The sequence below is a fragment of the Centruroides vittatus genome, unplaced genomic scaffold, assembly GCF_030686945.1.
Source record: "Centruroides vittatus isolate TY-2023 unplaced genomic scaffold, ASM3068694v2 contig_628, whole genome shotgun sequence".
Taxonomy (NCBI): Eukaryota; Metazoa; Arthropoda; class Arachnida; order Scorpiones; family Buthidae; genus Centruroides; species Centruroides vittatus.
Genome location: NW_027122385.1, coordinates 2845895 through 2861140, shown reverse-complemented (window position 1 = coordinate 2861140; position 15246 = coordinate 2845895). Strand labels below are relative to the sequence as shown.

Genomic DNA, 15246 nt, shown 5'->3' with positions numbered 1-15246 from the left:
ATGTTAAAACATTTGGATACTGGATTTTAAAGAAATTTTTTTTTTTTTTAAGTGTGCTTAATCTCGAGAACAGAGTTAGATAGATGAAAGCTATGACCAGATATGGAAAGATTAGGGGCTGGAGGCCCTGATTAATAATATATGAACTTTCAATGAAAACCGGAATTCATGTTATTTCAATTCAAAACTTCCCCTAAAAGGAGTCAGATAGATGGATGACTGGCATGACTCCACTGCTAATGAAAAAGTATGATGTACAGGGGCAAAACACTACTAATTTGAGGTGAAGAGCATAAATTTTAAATTAAAAATATGATTAAAAATTGCAGCCCAGCATTGTCATGATGTCACAATAAAAATAGTTGCTTGTTGAATATAAATTAATTTTTCAAAACATCTTTCCTTTGAAGAAAACTGACAAAGTCTAAATTCTTGCACAAGAATGAGAATTTAGACTTCCTTCTCCTCACTCCTTTTTTTGGTTATTTATATTTTTGTTATTAAATGTTTCTGTGATCTAAGTCATCATTACTTAATGTACTTTGCACAATATATAGAAAAAAAATCTTCATTTCTATTTAATAAATTAACAGCAACAATTTATGATTATAAACATTCTTATAAAAAAGTATTATTATTAAATACTAATGTTTTGTAGTTTCACCATTGACAAGTTGCACCCAAATATATAACTTGCTTGGATGCATTTCTAGGAAATTCATTACTTTATTAATTTAATTAGATTCTCTTCACTAATTGTAAAAAGAAGATTTCATAGACTACCATGGACATTCCTGCAACTCTTCTGTCCAATTGTTCAAGTTTTTTTTCCAAAGGAATTTTTATTGGAAGCATGTTATGGGTGACTTAATGTTGCCTTGTAATCTGATTTAATTCTACAAATAGCTTTGCTTGACTTAATACTGTATAAGAAATACTAGTAAGATATTATCTTAGTAACTAATAAACTGTCACTGTAATTGTATATTTTGATACTATAGCAAAAAGTATTGCAGAGCAATTGCCACTTATCTATCATCATATTTTTCTACTTATAAAATATAAATAAACAAAAAGACAAGACAAAATAATTCTGTTTAGAGTAATAAAATATGGGAATATGTAAATGCACATCAACAAAATTTTTATTTTTAAAGTACAGTATTTTCATTTGTAGAAAATATAACGTGCTGCAGAAGGAACTACGAGAATTTTCTTCATGCTACAGAAATAGCCAAAAATTTTTTTACATGAATTTCACATCACCTGTAACAGTAGTACAGATAGGAGAGTAGATAAAGTATTAAGTGCAAATAATAAAAATCCACAAAAACATTGCAGTGCAATGAAAAAAGCCAGTGAATCCCTATGGGCATGACCTACAAAAGGTTAATGATCAGATACTATATTGAACATGCTATAAAATAAATTTGAAAAATACTAATTTCTTATTGATATACGAACAGAAACAAATTAATAACAATCAAAATTAAGTTTTTAGAGTCAACTCATATATAGCCCAAACCTCATTATGTTATTGGTTTATGCAAAGTCTGTGTTAACGTGAAGAAGTTTGTGATCCCATGAATAAGGATAGTTAAAAACTTCAGTTAATACAAAGCGTTGATTAATGAAACATAAACCAAAATAAACAAACAAATATTTTCGAGAGCTTCAAGCTACATTGATTATGTTGTGTGTATCATTTCATACTTCATCAATATATCATAATATGATGAGATATATCACAATCCCGTGAATTTAATAACAATTATATTTTATCATTAAATACAAAGCACATTGCTTCCAGCATGCCCAATGTTACACAAGCTACATTATGACTAGGGGTGCATTTAATATCGCCCACAATGCTTATGGCAATTGTTGGCAATGCGGGTACAGTATAATCTCTGCTTGCTGTGTTAGAAAAATATTTATATTTGTCAATGACCTGAAAAATTTGTCATGCAGAAAATACAAATAACTTACATTGGTTTCAACAAAACAGAATTATATATCATTTAATTCATGATACAATACTGTAAAATTCAATTTCTATAAATAGAATAATTTCTATGGGTACTGATATTCTACACATTCAATGAATTTGATTTCAATTTCCTTCTTTGAAAAGTATACAAAGAATGAGTAGGCAGAAATATAACATCCTTAATTTTCTTCAATAGAAAAAAAAATATCATCAAACATATCATAATAATCGAAACTATAACCTTTTTTTTTCAGCTATGCTTATATACAGGGTGGGCCAGCGAAAACGAAACGGCAGAGTGTTCGTGTTCGTCCAAGCAAAGCGCTCGGACAGGTCGATTTTACTCTCGAGGGGACATCTTTTGCAATAAAGTTTTTGCGATTCTGAATACAACAGACAACAAAAAATTTTAAAAACTCATTTATTTTGTATTAACTAAACAAACATTTATTTCAAAAAAAATGTTTGTTTAGTTAATATTCAGAATCTCAAAAACTTTATTGCAAAAGATGTCCCCTCGAGAGTAAAATCGACCTGTCCGAGCGCTTTGCTTGGACGAACACGAACACTCTGCCGTTTCGTTTTCGCTGGCCCACCCTGTATACGTAATTAAATAATTAATTTGACTATTAAATTAAAATAATCATTTTACAGTGATTTTAACAATTAGGTTATTTAAATTTAATTAATATATGATAATTCAAATTATTTAGAAAGAAAAAAAGTTGATTTCAAATAAGGCTGAACTCCCACCAAACTCTCCTGCAAGAAAAGGATTCTAATCTAAATGCTCCAAGCTAAGTTTTCTTCTATAAATTAGATTTATCCAAGGTTGCATATTTAAAACTCTATTTTGAACAAACATCTTTTTCTAAATATTTCTAAATTATTAATTAAATTAAAATTATCCAATTATTAAATTTATTACAAAATGATAATTCTGCCTATTTCTATTGTCATATTTTAAATTAACTATTTAACTATAGTTAATTTAAAAGAGTAAGTATATTCTGAAAAAATTTAATGAGTTTATTTCATAGTTTGGGCACTTATCTGTTAAAGCTCCACAAGTTCCTGACAGCAAGCATCTTACTGTGGCATTTGCACAATAGATAAAATATCGTGCATTTCAAGGAATCAAAATCCTCATTTATTTCTATTTTATAAAAATGAAAAAAAAAATACTTTTTAGAATAAGAAAATACCATGCTATTCAAAAATTCAAATTTAATAAAATGAGGTTTCTATATTTTTATAAATACAGTAGAGTCTGCAAACTTGATTAAATGAGGTGATGAGTTACTGAAAATGATGAGTATTATGGATAGCAATGATGCTAGTCTAAACAGCAGAATTTTTGCAAAGGTATTATATGTGCAAATTTATGTACGTATTAATTATGTACTGATAGTGACTATTTTTATTCCTAGTTAAATTTTACATTAAAAAAACTATTGACTATTTGGTGATTACTTTCAAATTAGTGATATTTGTGTGGTGGCATCTTGGAAAAAAGGTTATATTCTTTGTTAACAAATGGAATTGATGCTATTAAAAAGTGTCGCCTGTGAATAACAATAACTTATTTGATTCCAGTGTTACATTTTAGAGAAAAAAATTAGATTACATGTATTTCTTTTTCTTTTTGGACGACAAAGAGTTTTACAGAATGTCATGTTATCGAGAGTAGAGTTTCCAGGGCTCTACTGTAAGACAAAGAATTAATTTGATTGTTATTATCTCATCAAATTATTAATTAGCATTCCTTGAATTAAAATTTATGGAACTACAACTTACTTTGGTACTTTTCTTTAGTTGGAAGTTACTTCAAGGCCAAATTATTGCCTTAATGAATCAGACTATTTTTCTGCTACTATTAATAATTAAACTGTAAATAATTTGGTACTAGAAGTAGGCTTTAGGTACCATCTCTTATTAAATTTAATAATTATAATTAAATTAATATTTATTAAATAGTTTAGAATATTCTGGAAGAAAATAATTGGGCCAGAATAGGATACAAATCCGCATATCCTGCTTACCATAGAGATGTGTTGCCAATTATGCTACCCAGACCTCTGTGTGACTCTTTGCTTCCAGACATATTTAATTTTAGATTCAACCATACATGGTTATTAATAGTAGCAGAAAATATCCCAATTCATTATGGCAATTGTTTGGCTTTGATTAATAACAATGGGCTTTGAGATATTTATATATTGAAGTCACTGCATTGACTGCCATTACTTAACAATAATTATAAGTAATTATAAAACTTATTTTCCATTATAAATGATCTTTTGGATTTTGACTTAACAACATGCCAATCTAAATGTTTTCTTGATGTTCCATGTTAAAAGTATTCCTTTATTGCACTTTTATCCACATTGAATGAATGCATTTTACAACTGTTCATCTGTATACCAATGTGACACCTTCATTTGTTTTGTTATGCCCACATTTTGGATTTTTTTTTCATTCTAAAATGAAAATTCATTATGTTTATTATGTTTCATTATATTCATTATGTTTTAACAAAAGGTATTATAATATACATTTTGTTAAAACATTCAAAATATAATATATCAAGTTCATGAAGAATAGAAAAAACATCAACTTCAAGCATTGAAAAATTCCAAGAAATGATTGAATAAGCCATTCTCCACAAGTTGTCCCATGAACACAAATGCACATATTAAATACTTAATAGCATATAACCATATAATGTCAAACAATGGATGGTAAGTTTGAATTCTTAAAAAACAGAGATCTTTTTAGTTTATACAATCAGAATATATTTATTTAAAATTTATTAATTCAAATTAATCTTAATTGAATCTTTCATTTGCATATAATTTAATTTATTTTGTTACACATTCAAGCTCACCTCCTTCATTTCTCTAAGTGATGCAGCAGAATGCAATATGGTGTGATCTTGGAGAACAACACATGATGTCATGCACCATGTGGGGCTTTAACAGATAAGTACTATATTTTGTTTCATTTAATTAGGCTCTTGCTATGTCTATATATTGAAATACATTTTTAAAAAACTTCTAAGCACATACTGAATACAGTTAATAAGTATGTAAATAATTTTTAATCATTCCATGAAAAAAGTATTTCAAATGTAATTTTGAAATATATTTTATTTTATAGATTATATTATTATGAAAAATTACATATCTTTATTCTTGACTCAATTTATGTTCAGCTTTCACTAATTTATAAACATATTTTAAAATAAGTACTAAATTTTAATAATTACCTGGCCAAATGAACCCTTTCCTATTAACGAGTCTATTTCATATCTATCAAGGAACTTTTCTCCATTTCTAATGATGTAGTCATGATTATCATCATCATAACCATCATTATATAATTTTCTTTCTTTTTTATGACTAGTGTCTTCACCTTGAGTTTGTTGTGCTCTGCGTTTTTTCTTGGCATAATAAACCTAAATACAAGATTATGTTTTTATAAATTAAATTTATTATTTTTAAACATTTCACTTAAAAATAAGATTACTTAATAATTTACTATATATACACAAATATATATATTTTTAATTAAATATTTAGTAGATATGTGTACAAATTAACAAACAGAATTCAGTCAATATTATAATCCCAAAAAATGGTATTGTTTATTACATGATATTTATGTATTGTGAACTCTTATTATTTACTTTTTCACATATTCTTATTCTATATTTATATTTGTCTTTCTGTAGTTTTGTATTTAAATGTTAAATTCATTCAACTGACACATCATTTCATATTGTAACATTCCTACTTTATATTCTGATGTAAGAACCTGAAAATAGCTAATCTAAGAAACCAAAAATATTTGTTCCATTAAATTATTATTCTTAGTTAAAAAGATTTTGGGACTGTAATTTGGTTGCTAATAATTATGGTAATTTATTAGAATAGTTAGTTAGGTTAGGTTAGGTTAGGTTAGAACGTGTGTCCCATGTTTCCTTGCTGGAATTAGAGACGAGCCGCCATCTTGGCTACCTAAGGTAACATTAACCGTTAAATCTATATATATATATATTAAAAGCAAAATGTACTGTCACCACTGCACACAATGAATCTGGATTTGGTAGGGCCATTGCCACCATCCCAGGGATTTATAGATATATCCTCACCATGATAGGCTGCTTCACATGATGGCCCAAGGTTATCCCAATTGCAAACTCTATGGCTGAGGCAGAAGCAGAGTATTCATGTCCAGATGGATTTCCCACTCTGGAATTTCATGACAAGTCTCAAGCAACCAAGAACAATTAGAAGCAGGATTATTCTAGGCATTAACCAGGCCACTGGGGATAGATAAACTGTACGTGACTGCTTTTAATACTGAAGAGAACAGCATGGAGGAATGATTAAATAAAATTTAATGTTGACGTTTGATATGTTTTCTTTAAATAATTTTTACGTTAAAAACATTTCTTATATTCTCTTTGTTATGAAAATATAAAATAATCAGAAACAATGATTCTTATATTTTTTATGTCCTTTTTAAAAAACCTGGTTGAAATTATGGGTGTACTATAGATTACCACCTATGGAATTTCAGGACTTTGATTATATATTTGAACTCAGGGGACCGAGACGAGTTCAATGGTACCCTATTTTTGGACCAGAGACGAAAAATAAAAAAATTATCATGCTTTTTAAGTTACGATACTTTTTTAATGCTCTCATGAAGACGGCACCATAGTTGCTAGTACTGCCATCTTGCGGTAAAGTCTGCAAACCATGACATCGGACTACAGTCATCTCCAGTAGGGTTAAACACGTGATACGAGAGCTGAGAGAGCGACGCAACTTCCGATCATCGTGCGATCGCCATTTCAGTTAATGTTACTTATGGCAGCGAACATGGCGGCCGTTCCCACTGTTCGTGCTCCCGACTGACCTCCCAGAGGGGAGCCGCCAGCAGGCCGCCATGTGCTAAACGTCACTAGTTATTGATTCACGGTAGTTCTTGAACAAAGTAAAAAAAGGAGGGAAAACGTCTACTAAAGGCAATTTTAACGGCAAGCGACACGACTCCTGATTGCGATAGCGAAGCCGACTTAGCGGAGAGAGCGACGCGACTCCCTATCATCGCGCAATCGCTGGAAAAAAGTACAATAACTTTATTATTTTTCGTCTCCGTTCCAAAAGTAGGGTATCGTTAAACTTGTCTCAGTCTCCCGAGTTCAGATATATACTCAAAGACCCGAAATTCCATAGGTGGTAATCTATAGTATCCCCGAAATTATCATCAGCATAAAACCAACTACTGTAGTGCCTCGTACTTCAAACTTAATTCATTCCTGGAGCTCATTTGAACTCCGAATCATTCAAAGTCTAAAGCAATTTTTCCCATAAGAAATAACGGAAAGCAAATTAATTCATTCCCAGATCCTAAACAATAACCATTTTGATAAACTTAAAACAGCAAACAGTCATAACTTAAGATAAAAATAACACAGTTAAATGCCTTAATAATAAATGAATACACAAAAAAATAAATAAAATACCTAAATATTGCATAATAAATGAAAATAGCATTTTCCAGTTACACATCATTGACTTTGACTTAAACATGACCACCATATCAGCCACAAATGTACTGCTTTCACACTTTATAGTAAGTTCCTTTATCATTTCAATTATTGATATTACAACCTTCCTTTCAGATTTTGTTGATTCTACACACTTCTGGAATGCCATGGTTAATAAAGGTTACATTGGGCAAAACAGAAAGTTTATGTGTAGTTTTAACAGCTATCTTTACTTAACATAGTTGTGTGATTTAATGTAACAGTTGAGATATTTATCATATTATTGCTAATGAGAGATTGTATTCTTTGTTTAGAAGCTTATTTTAAACTTTTTACTTCATATTTTGTTTGAATAAAATTGAGTGGAAATAAAAAGCACATCTGACATGCTACTCTATGAATTTCAAAAAGGTTATAACACTGTGTAAACAGTAATAAAGGTTCATAATGCTCCTAAGCTTCGAAAATATGAAAAAGTTTCATTCAAAAAATTTTAAACGGATAAACAATGTATGATACATTCAATAGATGTCGACAAAGGAAACTGAAGGAAAAGATTGTTAAAAATTGACAAAAAACACACACATTATATTTAACCAAACACCCCAAAATTGAAGTGAAAAAGCACTGAAAATGCAAAAGAGTGTAATGTGAGAGTAAGAGATGATTTATGTTTATGGTTCAAGTGCATTTTATCAGTGCATACACAATTTGAACTCTGAAGCATTGTTTGAAATCCAAGGCAAATTTTTGTCGAATTTAGCATTTAAACTTGGAAGTGTTTGAAGTAAAAGATACTACTGTACTTTTTTTTTTTATGTTTAATTTTGATTAATCTCAAGGAAGAATAAAAAAAGTCTTCATTATAACTTGTTATTTACAGTAAGAAAATCATAGTAACAATGCAGAAATACTGAATTTAATTTACATAAAAAAATAATAATAAAATACAGTAGGTTTTTTTTACAATAAGAAGAAAATTAATCTAAAATAAATTGAAAACTCTGAGAATGAAATAGTATCATGAGAATATTATGATCATATTTAATTAAAAAAGAAAAAAATGTGCAACTCACATCAACCAATCAACTAGTATGAATATGAATAACATTTCCTAATGTTATTCATATGTTCCTCAACCTAATGTTCAATCTTAATTAAACATCTTATGGAGAATGCACGAGCATAAGATATTTAAAATCCTTACCATTTGATTTATATTCGAATGTTAACTGTCAGCCTGTTTTGAATTAAGAAGAAGCCTGAAGAACAGCCCAGAAGGAGTTACTAAGACTTTCGTCACTTAAATGTTATTTGTATTCATACTAGTTAATTGGTTGATGCAAGTTGCACAGTTTATATACATCCTGGTGTGTTGAGCAGTTATGAAAAAAAATTTGATCGTTTCTCTACATTAGTGTGATTATTCTATCACAGCTTTTATGTATTATTTATACCAATTACTTAGGCAAACAAGATGCCCACTGATCATTATATAGGCCTAACAGATTTTTAAAAAACTGCTTATCAAACTCTTCTTCTAATTTTTATGGTGATTCCATCACAATACTGCATGTGCACACTAAGCTCACCACATTCAAAAGGAAATTGGGGGCTCTTCTGTTTTGTTATCCATGAGTGGCATGACAAAGTTGTAACCACATTATACATGCCACACAATGAGGACAAATGACATTCCAACACAAACCACTTCATTCTTCCTTGATATGATTTATCATATGAACTAATATAGGGACTAATGAACTGCTTAATATTTCTCCAATCTTAACATTTCATTATTTCAAAAATCATATTTTTTGTTACATTATTACCACAGAGGAAATGTCTTTATGTTTATAAATTTGTTTCCACAATTTGATTTTGTTTGAGTTTTCATTTAACATTTTAGTATTTTTTCTGAAATTTTCCTGACTTTTTTAAAGTTTGAGATTTTTCGAAGTACTAGTAGTATGACTAATAAATGTCATATTGTATTAATTTAGAATACAATGCAAACTACTCCTTTTTCCTTCAACAATGAGTGCTATGAGGAACAAGAGAAGTAACTAAAATCAAACATGAAAATTTTAAACAATAAATCATGTTTGCAATTTTTTTTTGTTTAACTAGTATGGAAATGTTTACTGTAATTAAGTTCACTGTGCATTACAAAAAAGGAGCTCTTGAACTTTTATTTTAAAATTTCCAAAACCCTAACCAAACAGCACATTACCTTGCCTAGCCAAGATAAGTAAAATGATTTATACAAGTTTATTGCAGAATTCTAAAATTTTGGCCTAAGAATATATGCTATTACCTTGTATAAACATTAATAGCCAACAGATATTGCCAGGTTAACATTTGTGGTTATAAGAACAATTTAGACTTGGTTGTTTAAATGTATAAAAATTAATAATTAGAAATTATTTGTGAACTGAATTACATAATTTCAAAATTTCTGGAAGATAAAATCTATTTAGAATAGGACCAATAAATTTTACATGCTGCACAGGCATATTAGCAATTTTGCAGATCTTTGATCCAGTCTTTACTTTTAGACATGTATTAATTTAGACTTATTATGAAAATATACTGATTAATATTATGCCAATTAGGATATAGTCTATAACAATTATCAGTCAGTCTATATATACATTTATCCCTCTTTTTGCACAGTGAATATGTTTCAAAAAAATACTGTATAAAAAAATTTCCAAAAAATGTGCAGTGCATACATCCTGAAGGAAAATATTTGGCAGGATCCACAACTTCAATGTAATGAAAAAATAAGCAATTTACAAAAGAAACACAAGGTTTTTTAAATTCTAACATCATTTATCATTAACATTATTTTTATGTAAATATAGTAAAAACAAGATAGCATAGGAAACATAAAATCAATGTACATTACATTAAAAATGGCTTATAGTAATTCACATATTAAAAATATGTTGAAGAATAAAAAAAAATTTGTCTTTACAATCAACCATTTTTAATGAACTGTTTGTTTTAATTTATGATATCATCACAGAAGACATTATTTAAACCAATTTGCATTTTCTAGAGGTATAGCCTCAAATAAAAGGCTATACCTCTAAATTAGAAAGATAAATGAACTCTTGATTTAGAAGCATGTAATTTTAAATCTTTCAACAAATACCACAATTTTAACAAAAAGTTAAATTAAAAAATTTTCAAATAAATTGTATTTTTTCCATGCAAAAAATTGATCATGTAAAGGCAGGTTCTTTTGTCAATGGTATTATTTCAAAATTATGTGAAAATAGGCAAATAGGGATAGGTGTGTGTGTGGATACAGTAGACCCCCTATAACATGATGGATACGCTCCGTGTTATATGAATTCCGTGTTGTACGAGTCACTTAAATACATGAGCCAATCACAGCCAGGCACGTGTGCAGTTTAGGGGCTACAGCTGTTTGAAAGGTTTTCTTCCATAAAATTAACCAATCCTAGACTAATTTGACTAACATTTCCAAAACATGTATAATTTTTTGGGAATATTCCATATAAACTATGCTATAAACAAAAAATTGTAGGATTACTTACCGAGTGTGCACCGTTCAACAACGCTATTGCTTAAGCTTGTTTTTGTCGCAGAGCGGACTCATCGAACGGCTGGTGCGTTCCCTGATAAATTATTTTTCTGTGAAAAATTCGCTGAACTTTGTAGACATCATTAATAAAAATATAATTTTTATGGCCGTTGAATAACAAATGCTTTTTAGTAGGTCTGCTGCTTGTTTAAACTCATGTTTGGTTTGTACAATGTCCGTTATTGGTCCACATTTGACCAATCCTGTTGCGACACGAGTTGACAATGACACTTTACCATGTTATATAAGTCTCTTTTAGCGTGTTTTACAAACACGATTGCAATTATTTTGCCGTGTTATATGAACTCGTGTTATAAGGGGGTCTACTGTATATATAGGCTCTCAAAGACAAAATTGCTCAATGAGAAAAAAAAGACCAGAACATATGACTTTACATAAACAGCTACAACAAGAAATTTTACATCCTGGTTGCTTATGGTTTCTTATAAAAAGCCACAATGAGAACTTTGTATTAAGACTGTTAAAAAAAATTACCATGATTCATCACAGTTATTTCATTTTTATTTTGTAATAGCAAATAAATATAAACAACAGCAAAATGAATTTATTTTTGAAGAAATTGGTAGAATGACACTTAGACACTTATCAGTTGATATCTTTTGTATAATGTTTGCAGATTTTATCATTTATAAAAGATACTGATCTCTTTTATTAGCTGCTTGCAAAATTCTGCTTAGTCCCAGATGTTATATTTCACATTGACAGTAGAGATTGTAAACTTGAGGGCACATTATGTATGATAATGAAGCTATTGTCATCAGTTGGAAACTCATTACAAGCATAGAGTCACTCAAGTAAGTTTTCTTTAGTGCCTCACTGACAAGTCTAGAAAGTTGACATCAAGACAATAGCCAAGACATTTCTTGCTCAAGCCAATATCCATGTTTGGTGATGTGACGTCATATTAGAACTAACTTGTGAGTTGACTACAAATTGGGTTCTGCTCTTCTTCCTCAATGTGGTTAAGATGGTAGATTGTTGTATGTATTTGTGATAAAAATGCCACAATGTTGTTTCTACAATGATACATTATGTTATGTTGATAATGCTGGAATGTGTTCTGATCATTTTATTAAGTCATGATACAAGTTCTTATTATGGTATTTCTTAAAATGGCTCTTTATAAGCAGCCAGGATGTGAAATTTCTTCTTGTGGCTGTTTCTGTAAAGCCACAATGTATTCTGGTCACTTTTTCCAATCATTGAGCATTTTTGGTCTTTGCATCTAACATATATAGTTACAAGTTAAAGTCTGAACTATATTACTAAACATTAAGACTAAATAAATTCCTTTAGGACAAAAGTTTGGAATTTATCTAATTCCAGAATTTTGTTAAAATTTGATAACTCAAAAACTAAGTAGCATAATTCGAAATAATTTAGCATTAAGCTTATGTAGAAATTTAACAAAACTCTAAACCATAAAATATTAATTAGTTAACAATTCAAGTAACTAAATAGAAAAAGTTTCAAAATTCAAAGTTTGAATTATAATAAATATTGTTCAATACAGCATCATCAACCTTTACATTTCCAGTAAAAAGACGAAAAAATAGCAGAAAAACTAACGTTTTCGAATCTCACATCGTTAGTTTTTCTGCTATTTTTTCGTCTTTCTACTGGAAATGTAAAGGTTGATGATGCTGTATTGAACATTATGTGTACCGGTACTGACAGGTGAAGATTGTTTTCAATAATAAATATTCTTTCATTTATGTGTTCAAGTCTAAATTAAGTCAAAAAAATTTCATATTGAATATTTTTGGTTACCTCAATTTAGTAGTATTTTATGGATTAATTATGCTTAAAATTAACAATTTCATAATTTTTCATTTTTTTCTACATTTACAATTTTATGTTTTATTTTATTTAGTTTTTGGACAGGGTTATTTTGTCTAATATTTGCTATGATAGGTAATCCTAAATACTGATTAACATCATAGAATCTTATAATTTTTTATCTTTTTTAACATCACAGAATCTTATGATTTGATCAGTATGCATTTATTAATTGAAGGCTCATGTCTAATAATGTTGCAAGTGTCAAAGTAGCTTTTCCAGAAAAACTGAAAAACCCCTAAATTGAAGTGGATCAGTTGAAAGTTTCAGTTTACGGTGTAGGAATGACACTGCTGCAAAAAATTGGGCCATTTTCATTAAGAAATATTTTAGAAAATGACAATAAAGCATTCTGTGTAATAGAAAAAAGTTGCACATGCACATGTAACATGCAACATTTTTCCATTTGTCTTTTAAAAGTTTAATATTTTGGTTTCACAGCAAGGGCCTATCCTTAAAGTACCTAGTTCTCTTGTTGTAAATTGATGTCTACTTCCCTATTTATGACATAGCATTTTCTGCATGTTTTGGGGCACTTAACAAAAAAAAAGGTGCTAATGGAAAAACGTTGCATGTGACACAATAACTCTTATTAAACAAACATGAAAATACTTGAACAAGAAAAGAAATTATCACAAAAGGCGTCAATTACATATAAATACTGCTTTATTTGCTAGTGCTTTCGATATATTATAAGGTGTTGTCCTCAGGCAGAAACAAACTTGAATAAATATTTTGAACAAACTTTTCAAATTAAAACTAATGGCTTTAGTCATTTAGAACAAAATTATAATTAGAATAAACAAACAAAGAATTTAAATTAAAGTGTGCGTGGTCGTTACATGCATGCACCATAATGTGCGGATTAGGTGCTGAGAGCAGAGCTAGAGACAATGTTTTAGTCTTTTATATAAGCAAACAAGGGCGTCGCCAGCCAATGGGCCAGGGGGGCAAGGTGATATAAATTGATAGAGGATATGAATTGTATGTAGGTAAAATAAAAACGATTCATAAATTTTAAGAAGCTTAAGAAGATTATTTTAATTAAAACATAATCATCTTGGGTTTTTCGCGCGGGAATTATAAATCGGGCAATAAATGACTTAGCATTTAAATAATTTTTTTCGCATGTCTAGGGAGGGGCAACTGCCCCTCTGCCCCCCTCTGGTGACGCCCTTGTAAGCAAACCCACATTGCAGGTAACTCAAGTGTGGGGGAGTTACATGGATTTAATAATATGGCAAGGAGGGCCTCCCAAACATACACCAGGCTCCTCTGTCACAATACCTAAGCATCACCACACAGTCCCACAGTGGGGTGTGTTGGTGTTGTAACACCATCTTTGATAGTTCGGTGTCACACCTGTCTACCATGATTAAATGTAGGTGTTTGGAGATGAAACAAGATAACATTCTAGTTATCACTCCTATGAAGTGGGTGTGAAAGCCAGATGTGTTTTCTAATGGGATAAATTCTTGTTCAACTAAAAGATTGGCGTGACATCCAACCCTCAAATTTGATTATCTTACAAGATGAAAATACTTTTAATGTACGCCTAGATTGTCAAATGGAAAGTTATGCTTTATTTGGATTTAGTCAGTATTATTATTTTCATCACGAGACTTTAGAGATCTATAAAAGTCTGTGTTTTCTCGACTCAGAAACTTGCACATGGACAGTGGGTCTTTCTTCTTGGCACTTTTCATTGAGAGTGGCTTTCTGCATGCAAATGGCAGATGGATGTTCTGAAGGCCATTAAAGCAATTCAGAACTTCCTGATATGTACGACTCCTCATCAACTGCAGTAAGAAAAATGCATCTCATGGGTGTGAATTATAGGGACATCTTATTCTAATGACAGTAAGTTCATCAGATGTAATATGAACCTACATTACAAAGGTAATTTTCAGATGCTTTGGCCTCATGAAAAAATTTTCTAAAATATTGAGGTCCTTTATGTCATCATTCATTGCATGCTCCATGTTGTGAAATGCAATGCATGCAATGTTTTTCCACTCACCTCACTTGAGAGCTGTACAGCTACTTTAATTGTCCACTGCATCACAGATAATTATTTCCTAACCCCTCTGAATTTTTTATATATTATGATCCCAATTTAAGGGTTGACAATACCTTCTCGTTCTTAAATTTTGCATTTGCAGTTCTGAAGAGGTGAGAGTGAACACGTGCTTGTCTACCTTTTTGTATGTACATGCAACA

The 15246-nt window shown here is 29.9% G+C and overlaps 1 protein-coding gene across 1 annotated transcript in view; it reads right to left on the bottom strand.

Annotated features, from left to right (window-relative positions):
• Positions 1-15246, bottom strand: part of mnb (minibrain) — a 203939-nt gene that overhangs the window by 97244 nt on the left and 91449 nt on the right. The window contains exon 3 of the mRNA XM_067275557.1: positions 5259-5447. Within this exon, the coding sequence (XP_067131658.1) occupies positions 5259-5447 (189 nt within the window). The remainder of the gene's footprint in view (positions 1-5258; positions 5448-15246) is intronic.